Here is a 16,748-nt window from a genome sequence, read left to right as displayed (position 1 = left end):
TTTCAAAGAAGTTAAACGAGGACCAAAAAACCCATGAAAATGGTGCCCACACAGTTGTGTACATTTTTCAAAGCTTGCACTTAAGAGGCATCCTTAAGATCTATGCATTTCTCCTTGTATAAGTTTTGCCTTGATAAAAATGGTGCAGGAGGGCGAAGAGGAGGAGGAGGAGCTGGGTTTGAACCCCAGCTCAGCCACATGCTCTTCATGGCCTTGGTCAAGTTACTGAACCTGTCAGAGCCCCATTGTCTTTATCTGTAAATGGGATGAGGATGGGCTCTTCATGGGCCGGCTGCGAACATGCAACAGCCCCGTAAAGAGGTGACACAGGTGGTCCCTACGAGGGGAGGGCTCTATTAAACAGCTCGGTGGTCTTTACTCCCTGCCCACCTTCCTCCCCTCCCACCTCCCAGGTCTTCAAGATTCTCTCTCTAGGGATTCCTGCAGGGTGAGCAGCGGGGGAAAGGAGAATGGGAAATGTCCCGACCCGCCACAAGGGTAGGGACCACGAGGCTAAGAGGACAAAATCCCATTGCCATCACAGCCTCACTCCAGAGGTCAACATCATGTGGAAAAGGAAGGATTTCTATGGGCAACTGCTTGCATATAAGCCCCAGAGCCCCCTGAGAGCTGATGCACAGGTGACACCGTGCCCCAGATGTGGGGTGTCCTTGCTAGGCCATAAAAGCTGGCTGATTCGGCATTCTAGCAACTAAAAGTGAATTGAACAGCATAGAGACAACCTTCCGTTACTCAATGAAATAAAAATTAAATCTGTCCAGTTTTAACATTAAATATGAATATTCTGTTCTAAAATGCTTGAAAACTTGGTAATCCATTTGTGAATATATCATCTCCCCATCTACCTATCCACACCTGTCTATTACCGTCATTACCCATTTCTAAACGATATCAGAGAATCTTTGCTTTTAGGGATGACAGTATCATTGGGTCTTACTGCTTCATTTTGCTGGCATAAGACAGAGATGCAGGGAAGTGACGAACTCTTCTAAGATCTTGGGACTGCATAGTATATGGATCTTTTAGGGTATCCTGTCTTCCAGCCCAGAGATCATGGAGCATGGAACCCCCTGTGGTCAGCTTAGCTTCCCGCAGGCTCCTTGGGATCATCTGTGTGAGGAGCAGACATGCCCAAGGAACCACATACCTTGGAGACTCATGCCATGTGTGAAAGAACAACTGCCCCCCAACCCCTGCCCTAGCAAGTGGCTGACACTGTTACCAAAGGAAGGGGGGCTGGAGGTAGAATTTGTGGCTTTCGATTTCAGAGACATGTGGGGGCATTTCAGGGAGGATTCCTGCGGCGGGAGGAGGCTGATCTGGACAGAACAGTAGGGGTTATTTATGTAAAGGAAGGTGCTGTTTCTGCCCGTTGCATGCTCAGCCAGCTGCACAGTTGAAGTGATTTATAGCAGGATGCGATGGGGGGGTACAGGAGAGATGGGCGTGTCAGCCTTTGGGAATCATCTGCAAGGGTCGGCGCTCATGGGCGTAAGGGAGTTAACAGCAGGATCTGAACATGTAATCTGAACAAGAAATGCAACCAGTACCTTGACCACCACGTGCAGCATCATCTGCAGGCCGTTTTTGCCAGGGTACTTCCCCGCAATGTTGGCTGCGGACAGGTTGAAGAGGTTGGCTCCCGTTTCGGTGCAGATGGCGTGGACCAGCATTTTCTTCCCTACCCCCGATGGCCCTGCCAGCAGCAGGGATTTCACCAAAGGAGCCTTCTCGTGCACTGTTGCAGAACCTATAAGACGTAGAAGCAGAGGCTCTAAAATTGTGCAGAGAAGCTAAGTGGCACTAGAAAGAGCATCCCTCAAGGCTGTTCCTCCAGCGTGTGACCCCACTTTCTGCAACAGTGATGAATGTGTCCAAAGCATTTCTAACTGGAGGCACATCCCTGGTCTGAGCTGGGCGGTGACACCTTTGATTTTGTATGTCAGGGCTAGAGGTGGGGGCCACAAACCATCCTGCTTATTCTGCACATGCCTTCCCTGCTGCCCCTTTCCCTAGAATTTTTCCCAAACTCATCATTCTAAAGAGCATTCCTACAATAACTAACCTCTGGCGGTTTTTTTTTTCAGGCGGGGTTGGGGGGCAGTTTCTCTGCTAGCTGCAGTCTTTGAAAGCTTAGGAAAAGGAATGCGGACATGAAGCCACAGCCGGAGAGGGGGGCTGGGAATGTTCCTTAGTGGTTCTCAGGAGAGAAAAGGGAAAAGAAAGAGGCAGGTGTAGTGGCCAGACTTCCTTGATCTGCCCTCGGTTCCAGCCTGTTGATGAAGAGCCTGGAGTTACCACGCGGACACTCGGAAGTCAGTCACACTGTCCATTTCCTCCAGCCCGAGCGGGACTTGGCCTCCAGCATCTTCTGCCATCCCGAACACAAGTGGAGTGCACACTGGCGTGAAGTAATTATGATATGAAGTCCTGGAAAGTGCTGTGATCAAAACATCTCCTATCATGTGACTTTGCTTTGGGCAGCCACTGGGCACTTTTTGATGAACTGGAATATATATATCCAAATTACGATTATTATTGTGCTTTTTCTTCTTGGGTAAGTGAAAAGATACAATGAATTTATCAAATAATCAGGAATAATTTTTATGGTTACATAACATAATCTTGGAAGCCGGTTTTGAGCAAGTTCTGTTTAAAATGCAATGACACAGGGGGCACCTGGCCTCTGCCTTCAGCTCAGGTCATGATCTCAGGGTCCTGGGATGGAGTCCCACATCGGGCTCTCTGCTCTGCAGTGAGCCTGCTTCCTCCTCTCTCTCTTTGCTTGCCTCTCTGTCCACTTGTGATTTCTCTCTGTCAAATAAATAAAGTCTTAAAAAAAATGCAATGACACAGACAGGCTTTATTTGTGGTCAGTGAGGAGCACAGTAATGTAATACGATAAAGGTTATTCTATTGCTCACAATCGGAGAGGGACGCCATTCACTGGGTGGTCCGTGCAGCACAGGTATTGGGGCTGGTGCATTCATGGCCCTGGCGAGGGGCTGGTGGGGAAAACTCAGGGCTTATTGTCAAGAGTTTATGGCTAGGACGGGAGCTGAACCTGAGCAGACGTGACCAGAACAGGAGGCAAATAGTGCTGAGATCTGTGCAAGCCGCGGAGGGTTCAGAGAAGAACCTTTTCCCAGGTCGGGGGATGGGGGCCTCAGGCAGGACTTCTGGGAGAGCATGGCACCTGAGCTGGCCTTGGAAGCAGCAGAACTGGACCTTGTAGACACAGGGACCCTTGAGAAGATGCTGGGTGAGGAGGCACAGTCACTGTGGGCCTGGAGAGGGAGGTCAGATGGGTGCTGGGGAGTGGCAGATAATTCTTGCTAGTGATATAGCAGGGGGACAGCAAAGGGCTGGGGATGTAGACTGATGCCGGCTTTAGGGGTCCCTGGAAGGCAGCTGGCATTGCAGATTTGCCAAGGGGGCTGGCTGAGTGCCTTCCTCCTTCTTCTCCCTCCACATTCTGGGAGGCAGTCACATTTCTGGGAGCGTGTGCGGGTGAACGCTGACCAGATGCATCCTGGGTGCTCCCTTATCTGCCCGGTGGGCTCGGAAAGCTCATGCCTTGTCCTGGGAGCCCTGGTTGAGGTTCTTGGGGTTCTGGAGGCCAGTGGATGCTTCTGCTGCCTGGCCAGGGTACAGAATGGCCACACAGAGTGTCCTTGGGGCCCTCTGCGGAGTGGCTAGGTTGGCTGGGACCTGAACACAGTGCCAGCAAACACAGTTCATGTTGCCATTGGATATGATTTTAGATTTATGAAATTTAAAGGAAGCACCTGAAGGCAGATCTGTGAATGTCCTTGTCTGTCTGGCTGGTTTGTGCCTTGCACACACACACACACACACACACACACACAAACACACACACAGGTCCCGAGAAGAAATGCCTGTTGGCTCTGGGACCCAGGGAGGTCTGCAGCCTGTAGGGACTTCAGGTTCCTCATCGACAAGAGAAGGATTTAGGTGGGATGTTCCCTGAGTATCCTTCTTCTGAGGCTTTTAAGCCAGCTTGGAAATGACATCCAACATTTTGTTTCTTGGAGTCAAGGATCAAACATACTGCCCCTGTCGAGGACGTCCTAGGAGTTCCCGTAACAACATGCTAGGTCTTGGTGCTTTCAGCTCGACTGTTTTCCATCTCACTGTGATGAGGGTTGAGGACTCATTGTTTCATTTGCATGGGCCTCATAAATATTGCATATTTATTTTGTGGACCCCTGAAGTATCATATACTTATATATATGATATGTTCCATATATATAAAATTGATGTTGACCCCCAATTGCACTTATTACTTCTGACATGAAATTTAAAGAGGAAGGGACCATTTCTGGCCTGTAGGTCTAAGTTAAAGTGGAACAATATTGTAAGTGCCCAAACTATTCTCATATTATTTTAAAGCCAGTTAAGCAAATAAAGCATGATTTCTCTTTCAGAATTGTCAACAGAGCCCAGCCCAGATGACCGAGGTCATACCCATAAAAAGGTTGTTAAAATGATAAGAGAGAAGGAGAGCAGCAGAGAGCTCTGGGACAGAGGACCCCGCCCTTCCTGCACCTGTCGCCACACTGCAGAACGCTGGTCTGTTGGTCTGAACAATCACGACCGCATCTCACTTAGCAGTTAGAGTGGATATCAGTGAAAACTGGCAGAGCCTTAATCCTTTAGATTCATGAAACACACTTTCACTGGTTCATGAAAGGCCAGCTTTGTTAAGGACCTAGTAACAGAAGCTTGTGTGTAAAAGGCAAGCCTAACATTAGCCCTTTGTCTAATTTGATTAATTTTAATCGCAGGTGCTTGATTGCTGACGGGACCTTCAGCCCAGAATGTTAAGCAGGCGCTCAGAAGTGGTGCACACATGTCCCCCGTGCAGGACCTTCTTGTGCTCTCTGGGATCAGGGTCACAATAGAACTACCCTTCCTCAGAGTGGTCTGCATGAAAAGATCAAACAGGAAGATGCTGCCAATGCAGCAAGCAGTTCACCGCTGCCTCTAGGAGACGTGCAACGGGGGTGCCTGGGTGGCTCAGTCCTTAAGTGTCTGCCTTTGGTTCAGGTCATGGTCCCAGGGTCCTGGGATGGAGCTCTGCCTAGGGTTTCCTGCTTCTCCCTCTTCCACTCCTCTTGCCTGTGTTCCCTCTTGCTGTGTCTCTCTCTGTCAAATAAATAAAATCTAAAAAAAAAAAAAAAAAAGGAAATGCACAACAGGGTGTGTGGTCTCTTTACCTAGTGGCAAGACCCCATAGAGGGCGATGAGCTGTCTGACGTCCAGGAGGGAAGGCATGGGTTCTATGGATACCTGGCGAAGTGTGGTCCCCAGGTAACTGTACTCTCCTGGGGGAACACAACCAGAGGGTAAGTCAGTGGAGACTGTGCTGGTCTGAGCGGCATGATCTTGGTACCTGTGAAACGAACACAGAATACACAGTCAACATGTCTGAGCAAATACAACGGTGTTGCCAGGAGACATGCATGGAGAACACCTCTTCTCTCAGACCAAGGCCTTAGAAGACCCACGCATTCCTGAACTCTCCGCTCTCCAGGCTACTGTAACGGTGCATTCTGTTGAGTAGGACACTAACCTCCTAGGATTTCCAAAATTGGCCTTGGACTCTAGAATACACGAAGCGGAACAAAGTTTTAAAATGAAGGATGTATAGAGTAGACTAAGCTATGGTAGGCTTTATTTCATTTATATTTCTATTCCAAGTGATGATGTCTAACATGGGCATAAACTTTAAGCACAAATTATGTAAGATCGATGTGGAATTTGTACCGGAGCAGGGTAAATCTGAACCTAAAAAACAATCATTTGAAAGGAAGGATATGAGTCTAATTTAGAATAAATAGAAACATCTCCTTTTGCGGGTCATATTCATTTACATTTTTATCATTTTCAAAGGATTACCAAAGGAATAATATAGAAATAAATCTTTACAGGTTTAATTAGAAGGCATCAAAGGTCTTAATTGTAACTAGTCATAAATCTGAAATGTTATTTTCTAACTAATTTAGATAAGGTCACCAAGAAAATTAGTTTGGTTGTCTCCATTTCTCACAAGGACGGACCCTTTATATGCTCAGACAGTTCTCTCTTGATTTGTACCGGAATCTGAAGGGAAAATATTCAATGCCCGAGTCACGGAATCTTGATCATTTTTTTTTTAACTTTTTCTTTCTATAAGAAGTATGGGTCTTGCAGAATTTCGATGTTCTATACATATGTCCGACAGAATGCTCTTATGTGTACGTGAACTGAGAAAAGCTTTAAAGCATTTTCGAATGCTGAGAAAATTAGAATTAGAGATCAGATAATGCTTGCTGTTTTGTTGTGGAGGGCAGGCTTTCAAAGCTTTCATGTGAAAAAAAAAAAAAAAAGTCCTTGGCAAGGACAATGGGTATTGGTGGAGAGAGTGAGTGATAGTGAAAGCTTCCATTGCGGCTTCCGATCCCCGCGCTTTTTAATGAGCAGGTCATAAATAGGAGAGTGGTTAATTTCGCCTTCACTAGAGCAGGAAGAGATCCTGTAGCCACCATTAAATCCAGTGCTTATTGCTATAAACATGACATTAGAGGTGATCTGAAAGTGACCCCAATTTTCCTGCTTAAATAAATCCATATTAATACCCAGATGCACCATATTTTCTAGAACCTAATAGATTTCATTTAGACACATCATATTAAATTGAATTAGTGGGTGTTGCTTCTGATGGAGCGAAGGACACCACCAGTCCCTTGCCAGGCTTTGGGACTCATCCTGAAAGCATGCTGCTGTGCTTTGCTATTCCTGGTGTGGATGCCCTAAACCCTTCCCACGTGCTCAGGCAGAGCTTAGAAACTTCAGGATTTCCCGCACAGATCCAGGTCTTCCACCAGAGAGGGAAGAAGGCGACGATGGATGAAAAGGCATTTAAGTACAAAGCATGAACAGGGGCAAGAAAGCCTACAATAGTGGATGGAAAAGGAACAAGGAATGTCTTACTGGTCAGACTGGGTTTCCTTACAATTCTAATGTGAAAGGCAGATCACCAATATCACAGTGTGTGACCTTGTTTGGAAATAGGGCCGTTGCAGATATGACTAGTGAAGGTGAGGTCATTAGGGTAGGTCCCAGTGCAATATGACTAGTGTCCTTTATAAAAAGGGCCATGTGCACACAGGTGTGAAGATGGGCACAGGGACAAGGAGACCTAGCAGAACGCCAGAGGCTGCAGCAAACCTCCAGGGGACAGGACAAGGGGTGAAATGATGAGGTCGTAGGAGCGCAGGGACAGCAGGGTAGCCATGCAGGAGGGCTGGCAGTCGGAGCAAGAGAGACTCGGGAGGGGCATGTGCAGAGAGGCTAGGGCAAGGCAACAGCTTCTCCTTTAGGCTCTCAGAAGAGACCACCTTGCCGACACTTCGATTTTGGACTTCTGGCCTCTGGACTGTGAGGGAATGTTTGTGACACCTGTTCCAGCAGCCTTAGCAAACTAGTACAGAAGGAGTAAAATAATGGAAGACCATGGGGACATCAAAGCAGTTAAAAAAAATGAGAAATTAAAAAAATATTTGAGAAATAAGGATGGGATCAGCCTCTAATGTTCCATTCTACCCCCGACACAGCATTAAAGAGAGTATGGTGAACACTGTATAATAAGTCCTAACTTCTCAAACACGTTCCTCGGGGACCAGGGGCGAGGTCCAAGGGCAGATGTTACTGATCGGTGTTTGCTTCTCCCGACCCCTCCCCGCCAAGTGCAAGGATGCCCTGCCACCCTTACTCCAACAGGGTTGCACACGCACCGTCTCCCAACAGCGAGGATGGGCACGCGTGTTACACGGTGATGGGTCAGGAGTACGGACTGGTTCATAAACTGTATGTTGGACGCTGGCCGCCTGGCTTCCAGGACGAGGTCAGCCAGAGAAACTGCTCTAGGTCGACTCCATGTTGGGAGAGCTCAGCTGAGATTGTGCAGGACGTGCCAGGTATCAGCTATTCCGAAGCTCTGGGGGTTTCATGTGTGCAGACGTGTAAGTCATACCGTCTAAGATAATGAGTTTTCTCCTCTGTAGAGCAGGCTCTGAACACCAAGGGGAGTGTGGGAAACACCAGCTCTGGCCTCAGGTCAGTGTTCCCCCAAAGGCACAGGGACTGAAACATGGGTGGAGCCGGATAGTTTAGCAGAATATTAATTTGTGTCTGTTCTCTCTGTATTTTGGCCTTAGGCAGTGGCCCTGCACTCATGCTTCCGTAATGTGGATTGGTGGGGGAGGCCCCTAGAGATACCACGAAGTCTCAAGCCCTCCGATTTGCAGTCCCTCTCCCTCTCCTCACCCCCCAGCCTGCCAAAGCCTAGGCAAGAATGCCACCACCAGCAATGGCGGTATATGTTCCGGATGCCCGATCTTCTACCTCACTATTTCCAGTGATTTAATGAGGCGGGTGCTGTGACTGTTCCTCTAATTGTGGAAACTGAGGCACAGAAGGATCACATAAAGGACAAGCCTCCTTCAGAAGGTGAGGGGTGGGAGAGGGGACATTCTGCCTTTCACATTTTATTTCTCTTAAGGTGTTATTTACTCATTCTTTGATTCATTATAATTTATTTTCCAAAGTGATTTTTCTTTTTATTTCTAATATTCCTTGAGTTTTGTCCACTCATTTCTGAGTTTTTCTAATTTCCATTCTATATTTCTTCTATAATTCTCGTATGTTATGTTAGCTTGCTTGAACGAGTGGGTTCCATCTTTTTGTGATGTTAATTTGTTCCTTATTCTTTCTTTTTGATAGAAACGTTGTGTGGGCTTTGATCTTGGATGTTTCCATTGCTTCATTTCATGTGAGACAGTATTTCTCTACTTTTAGAAGAAGGCTTGGCACAGGGTAGCTTTTTAAATGTCACAGAGCCCCCTCTTCTGTCGTTTCCAGATGAATTAAAAGCGCAATGGTGTGCTTTTCTGAGGTGGTCATGCCTCTCCTAGTTCTGGCTGCCGCTGCTGTCTTGGTCTGGTCTCACCTCCCTGTGAACGCCTGCTGGTCATTTTGGTGTTCCTTTGCTCTGTGTCCTCAGTGGCTTGTACTTTGGGATTTCAGGGGAGACCCTGTCATTTAGTTTTGGTGTAAATGTTGTCCGTAGATTTCTGGTTTTGCTCTCTGGCTGCTCTGCCAGTTTTTATGGAGGGATTTGGGGCAATCTACTGTCATCTTTCAAGCTAAGGAACTTAACTGGGAAAAAAAATAAGGAAAACATGGAAACGCCCTCATGGCAGTTTGACTGATTTTGTTTTAGACTGGGTCGTTTTCCTTTTTCTTTCGATTTTTTAATTTAAGTTCTAGTTAGTTAAAATGCAGGGCAATATTGATTTCTGGAATAGAATTTGGTGATTCCTCGCTTACATACAACACCCAGCGCTCATGACATCAAATGCTCTCCCATCTCCCATCTAGCCCTTCCTTCACCCACCTCTCCTCCAGCAACCCTCAGTTTGTTCTGTATCTTGAGAGTCTCTTTCTCTCTTTTTCCTTTTCTCCCCGCTTCCATCTGTTCATTTGTTCTGCTTTTTAAATATGTATGAGTGAAATCATACAGTATTTGTCCTTCTCTGACTTACTTCACTTAGCATAATACTCTCTAGCTCTATCCATGTCATTGCAAATGACAATTTCTTTTTGATGGCTGAGTAATATTCCACTGTATATAGACTACATCTTTGTCCATTCATCAGTTGATGGAACTTGGGCTCTTTCTATAGTTTGGCTAATGCTGATAAGCTGTTATAAACATCAGGGTGCATGTATACAGACCCTCCAGATTTATATTTTTGTAGCCTTTGGGTAAACACCTAGTAGTGTAATTGCTGGGTTGTAGGGTAGTTCTATTTTTAACTTTAGAGGAAGCCTCATACTCTTTTCCAGAGTGGCTGCATCAGTTTGCATTCCCAGCCACAGTGCAAAAGGGTTTCCCTTTTTTCACATCTTCATCACCATCTGTTGTTTCTTGTGTTGTTAATCTTAGCTATTCTGACAGGTGTGAGGTGGTATCTCATCATGGTTGTGATTTGCATTTCCCTGATGATAAGTGATGTTGAACATCTTTTCATGTGTCTGTTGGCCATCTGGATGTCTTCTTCAGAGAAATGTCTATTCATTCAACTGGGTCATTTTATTTTCTTTCTTTTATTTTTTTTTTTAAAAGATTTTATTTATTTATTTGACACAGAGAGATCACAAGTAGACAGACAGGCAGGCGGGGGTGGGGAGGAAGCAGGCTCCCTGATGAGCAGAAAGTCCGATGTGGGGCTCCATCCCAGGACCCTGGGATCATGACATGAGCCGAAGGCAGAGGCTTTTAGCCCACTGAGCCACCCAGGCACCCCACGACTGGGTTATTTTCATGTGAGGTCTGATTGCATTCACTTTGGCCTTAGCATCATGAAGATGCTGCCTGGAAACTGACAGATTGATGCAAAGTCCAAGATGGGTGAGAAATCAAACAGAAGATGAGAAATATATCCATCAGTTTATTTTTGGAGACTCCATCTTGTGCCAGGCACGTCTAAACACTAGGAATTCAGTGATAAGCAAAAATACAGGATATCAAAGGAAAAGACAGACAAGGAGAAGTCAGAGATCCCAACCACAAGGAAAGGAGCAGTGTTCTGTTAACGATGTCATGTTTTCATAAGAACAGAATTAACAGAGCTAAATCAAGGGAATCCAGGAGAAAACTCTTTGGTAGTTGAACAAGAAGCACATTAAATAAATAGAAACCCAATATACATTCCAGTATATGTCCTGGTAAAATTCTTATACTGTTAGGAAATACAAATGCTCCCAAGGCCCTAAGGAACTATGGATCTATTTCAAAGGCATTAAAATAACTATTTTTTGATCAGAGGGAAATGCCTTCCTGTTCCTACAGGCCAAAATTAGGTCAGTGTGTAATATAATACTATGAAAAAGAAAGATTCCATGTTTCTACACACATACCACAGCACATTAAAAAGAGGGTGGGGAGGACACTTCTTTCTAGAAAAATGGCACCTACTAGACATGGAAGGGATGATAGAAATAGATCCCCCCATTTCACAGCTACCCTAGTAGGAATCGATGCAGGCAAAGAGCCTCAATGGAGGATAAAACCTTTAAGCCAGCTGGGAATGGAATCTCCAGAACCTGGAATAATTCACCTCAACCCCCGGTTTTTCATTAACTAGGAAGCAGAGAGTGAAGCTTAACAGTGGAGAAGTCTGGGGAACAGCACCTTAGCCAGTGATGGTACTTAGCATCCCCAGTGATGGGGCACACGTGACCCCAGTGTTAAATACTGAGAAGGACATAACATCAGCTATATAGTCTACTTTCAGAAACATTTAACCTGAATCAAGTTAAGAGCAAATTGTCAAACCACTTCTGAGAAGGGCAGTCTGTGCGACAGCTCGGGCTCTGACAATGTCAATGGGGGGAAAGACGTTGGGTTGGAAATTGTTCTAGATTAAAGGCATGAAAGACGACTAAACAGATTTGAACACCATAGCCAAGGTCCTTGACTGGATTTTGGATTCAGAAAGACAAAATTGTATAAAGAACATTATTAGGACAATTGGGGCAGTTGATCGCTTACTAGGTATTAAGTAAGAACATTGTAGTAATGTGTGTGATTATTCTTTTGTGTGGTTATTAAGTAAGAACATTGTAGTAATGTGTGTGATTATTCTTTTGTGGTTATGTGGGAGAATGTCTTGGCTCATGGCCGATGTGAGAAAGCGAACATTATACCTGCATTGGGGTGCTGGGATTAAGAAGAGTTTTAAGCTTTGAGTGTGTTTTCAGGTCATCATTTGTTTTTTAAAAATTGAGAGAAAACATTTGTTGGAGATAATGACAGCCTATGCCCCCCCCCCCTTCCTCCCAGCTACTTCTGTGGTGACCCTTTCTGGAGGGAATTTCTCTTGTGAGAACTGTGTGTTGTTCAAGTTCCAGGGGCTGCTCCCTTGGGGCATTTGTTTAAACCTGAAAGTATGAACACTTCTTCATTTCCTCAATTTAACCTATGCCAGACAGAATGCCCCCAGGAACATGGCTAATAGGCTCAAAACCCTGCCTTTACCACATTCAGGGAGAAAGCTGGACCTGTGAGTTCACGGCACAGACTGAATTCAAATCCATTCAGTCCAACAAAAATCTACTACGAGCCACTATGGGCCAGGTTTTGCTTTGGACAACAACACAAATGAAACCTCTTTCCAGCTGTTGGGACTACAAAACCCAAGGAGTGACATAGGCGGGACATACATGTGTTAATTTTGGTGAGCCTTACCGATGTAATCAGAGAGGTTAACTTTCAGAGCCTGGATCAGCAGCCCTTCTTCCACCAGTTCCTTATACAGAGACTCAATGGTCCTGGTGATAAAGCAGACCATCTATTCCATGAGCAGACACATAAAACCAGCACTTCCGTTAATCGCCACATACGCAAAGAACTTCCACCAGATCTATTTCTAAGCACGTTGGTATGTATGCAAATAAGTTGATTTTTTGAAGCGTTTCTACCATTTGGGGGACATTCTCGGCTTTAAAAACAATACTTTTGCTCATCCACGTGTACGTCTGACGTTTCCCATTAATAAGAATTATATTCCTGGGCATCTGAGACCAGGTATAGCTCCTACAGCCTGCCCTTTCATTAGTCTTTGTGATGGCACCAATATGAATTAGAAATTGCCCAGTTATAGCAGTGCAATGGGCTCACAATTATATATTCAGTTAGCATCTGCAAGCCGTAGTAGATCATTAATCCTTTGTGAATTGATGTTTCCTTTTAACCCAATAGCATAGTAGTTTAGAAGAAATATCTATAAAGTGGAACTAATTCTACTACGAAAGACAAAATGTCTAACACAGTGAGTGTGATGATTTTTCTGGAAGATGTTATACATTTCCATAGTGTTTACAGATGTCCAAACCACTCCCCTAAGGGAGCCTTGGGCATACAGCCAGCACACTGGTAATTTATACTAATTGAGGAAAAAATCAAGACAGTATCCCACTTAATGAATGAAACTCCCAGTGAAATTAACTGGGGCTTGGCTTGTAGGAATATAGATAGGTCAAGCTCAAATATTGAGTTTAATTCTTTGAGATGTTTTGTCTATTCCCTTTTCATTGCTAGGGGCCTTATGCTTTAGTTCTACCCTAGTCTTTAGAATGAAGGATTGTAAAAATAACTATTTAACCAGTTCTTTGTTCTGTGATCCAGGTTAGTAGGATCAAGAATACCAGTTATATTTAAGACAGATACCATTGAGATAAATGTTAATTAAATGACCCCAGTCTTTGATTGACTGGAATTGTATTTTTTCAAATATGTTTAAAATAGTGTTTAAATTAAAATAGCATTTAAAATTCTGCAGCGAATTAAGGAGGTTCTAATTGTAATGGGATTTGGGATAACAGTATCTGACCGGCAAGAAAGTACCAACTGTAGGTTTCTAACTAGAATACTGATTTAATATAAACATACAATGTATGCATACAACTCTCAAGCACAGTTTGGGAATGTACCCCTGCTAGCCAGGGGATGACTAGGAAATACCCCTGAACAGGGGCACAATACATGGTCTCCATTAACAAAACCCATGGGAAGAAAGGTATACCTTCAGAATGATTTCTGACATTCACTTATTAGAGACTGTATTTTTTTTTAAGATTTTATTTATTTATTTGACAGACATCACAGGTAGGCAGAGAGGCAGGCAGAGAGAGAGGAGAAAGCAGGCTCCCTGCTGAGCAGAGAGCCCGATGCGGGACTCGATCCCAGGACCCCAGGCTCATGACCTGAGCTGAAGGCAGAGGCTTTAACCCTCTGAGCCACCCAGGCACCCCAAAGACTGTATTTTATTTTATTCTTATTTATCTATTTAATTGAAGTATAATTGACATACAATATCTTATCAGTTTCAGATGTGTATCATAATGATTCAATATTTTTATACATTACAGACTGATCCCCATGATGTTTAGTCCCCATCTGTCACAATATGAAGTCATTACAATATTATTGACTATATTCCCTGTGCTGTATATTACATCCCCAGGACTTACTTATTTTATAATAAGTTTCTGTGTTTTGATCCCCTTCCCCTATTTCACCTGTTCCCCAGGGCTCCCACAGCTGGTGACCACTAGCTTGTTTCCTGCACCTGTTTTGTTTTGTTTATTTTGTTTTTCAGATCCTAATACATTCCTTGAAAATATTTGAAAACCTGGGTCCTATTTATTTCCAATGTTAAAGCATGGAAGGGCCATTTTAGCTTAAAAATGAGCACTGAAAATGATTCATGAGTATCAGAGTTTGGCCAGTGGAGCTCAAGCAATGGAAATGCCCCTCAATGAGGCAAAACCCCATCCTTCCTTTCAAAGAGCACTTGTGAAGTGCCAGGGCAGGGCAGAAAATGGGAACCATCTCTGCCCTCCAGGAGGGTCTGTACTCCTCCAAAGTTGGATCAGGTTGCTGCTTCTTGAACACCTTCTTAATACTGTCCACAAATTTTGGGGTGCTTGGGTGCTGTGGTCAGGTAAACGTCCAACTCTTGATTTCAGCTTAGTTATGATTTCAGGGTCATGGGATTGAGCCCCACATTGGGCTCCACGCTTGGCACAGAGTCTGCTTGGGATTCTCTCTCTCTCTCCCTCTGCCCCTCCCTGTGCTTGAGCATTCTCTCTTTCTCTCAATAAATAAATAAAATCTTAAAAAAAAAGAACCCCACGAATTTTAAAACTTAAAAAAAGTCACATGATTTCAGAGGTGACTCCAGTGTTCATCCTTTGGCACGCATCTTTGCAGGCTAGGAGGCCACTCTTTATACAGGACTGCAGAGTGGCCCAGCACTCCCAGGGTGGAGGAGGTGTGGTGGGCAGAGAGGGGTGCTATTTCCAGGCTGGGGCCGAACACTTCGGCTGTGACCTACCCTCTGCTCTGGAGGTGGGGGGAGCCCTCCATGTGCAGCAAAAGTTTAGAGCACACCTCACCTGTCCGCTGTCAGGTCTTTGTCCTTCTTTCCTCTTTTTCCTTTTTTTCCTTTCTTCCCTTTCTTTTTCTGGAAAAAAAAAATGGAAATAGCCAACAATTTAGTAAAAACAAGTAAGCAAATAAGCTCTAGATTTCGGTAGGGCAGCTGTTTTTGGTAATGGTGTCAAGGAATGGGATTGGAATGTCCATTTTGCACACTGGACGTGTGACAGCCACATTTTAGTGGATGGAGGGCTTGCCCTGGGAAACAGCAGGTTGCTTATGTGGGCATGTCCCTGAGCGAGTAGAGAGTGAGGTCATCCCTGTGAAGCCTGCACGGGGCCTGACTGCCAACAGGCACTGAGCATCCTGGCTCTCTTCTTGCAGGCTCTCAATTACAAAGGATGAGAGCACCATGCGCCCAGGCCATCAGGCTGTGCTGGTCTTTGACACCCAATCGCATGCCCTGTTAGCATCCCTCCCAGATCTGGTTCCCAGATCTAATCAAAAATTTTTTTAACTACAGAGTTTTGAGAGTTCTTTGTATGCTCTATGTTACTAGCTCTTCCTCAGATAATGTTGTTTGCAAATATTTTCTCCTAGTCTCTAGTTTGTCTTCTTATGCTCTCGATAGAATCTTTCATGGAGAAGTTTCTAATTTTGATCAAGTCCAAATTTTCCTTCTATGAATTCTGCTTTTGGTGATTTTTCCTAAGAACTTTGCCTTGTCTTAGATCCCAAAGATGTTCTTCTATATTTTAATAACACATTTTCCGTTTAAGTGTATGATCTGGTTTGAGTTAGTTTTGTACAATGTATGAGACTTAGGTAAAGGTTCATTTTTCTGTTTGGGGATATCTAATTGTTCCAACCCCATGTATTATAAAGGTTATTCTTCCTTGAATTTTTGTACTTCTATCAAAAGTCAGTCAGGAATATTCGTGTTGGCTTACTTCTGGGTTGTGTGTTCTTTTTTCTTTTGATCTATGCATCTAATCCTGTACCAATAGTTAAGTTTAATTCTATCATTGCCATATCTTTTTCTATTTGTGCAATCTGTTCATTTTTTCTTTTCCTTTTCCTTTCCTGTATTCTTTCTGATCAATCAACTATTTTTTATTTTCTCACTTTATGTTCACTATTACTTTTTGATATATACTTTAGTACTATTTATAGAATTACAAAATATATTACTAACTTATTACAGTTTACCTTAAGTTAGCACTTTATGGTGCCCCAAATGACACAATAACCTTACAAGTACATTCACCCCTACTTACCTTATCAATTGCTGTTGTCACATATTTTATTTCTATGTTATAAATATATAAGGCTTTGTTACTATTCCTGCCTTAAAAAAACAGAATATTCTAAAAGTAGTCTTTTATATTTTCAATAGCTGATCATTCCTTCTTATGTTTCTTTGTTTCCATTTGGGATCATTTTCCTTTAACCTGAAAAATATCCTTTTACTATTTTCATATTGTGGATCTGCCAATGATAAGTTCTCTAAGATTTTGTTTGTCTGGGAGCATCTCTATTTCATTCCATTTTTGGAGGATATTTTCTCTGGGTCCAGAGTTCTAGGTTGATAGCTAATTTTTTCCAATCTCTTAAGAAGCCATTCATTGCCTTATGGCTCCATAGTTTCTGTTGGGAAAGTCAGCAGTAATTCTTATTTTTATTTTTGTTTCTTGAAGGAAATGTGTTTTTATTTTCT

At 43.9% G+C, this 16,748-nt stretch overlaps 1 protein-coding gene across 3 annotated transcripts in view; it reads right to left on the bottom strand.

The window, feature by feature from the left end:
- Window positions 1-16,748, bottom strand: part of DRC11 (dynein regulatory complex subunit 11) — a 151,465-nt gene that overhangs the window by 34,589 nt on the left and 100,128 nt on the right. For 2 of the 3 annotated variants that reach the window (XM_082689788.1, XM_082689790.1), the window contains exons 12-15: window positions 15,049-15,116; window positions 12,338-12,420; window positions 5,262-5,369; window positions 1,572-1,771 (exon numbers count right to left, since the gene is read on the bottom strand). In XM_082689788.1, coding sequence (XP_082545914.1) covers window positions 1,572-1,771; window positions 5,262-5,369; window positions 12,338-12,420; window positions 15,049-15,116 — 459 coding nt within the window. The remainder of the gene's footprint in view (window positions 1-1,571; window positions 1,772-5,261; window positions 5,370-12,337; window positions 12,421-15,048; window positions 15,117-16,748) is intronic. The other variant, XM_082689789.1, reaches the window with a different exon arrangement.

This window comes from Mustela nivalis, assembly GCF_964662115.1.
Source record: "Mustela nivalis genome assembly, chromosome: 11".
NCBI classification, from domain to species: Eukaryota; Metazoa; Chordata; class Mammalia; order Carnivora; family Mustelidae; genus Mustela; species Mustela nivalis.
This window is presented reverse-complemented; position numbering and strand designations above follow the sequence as displayed.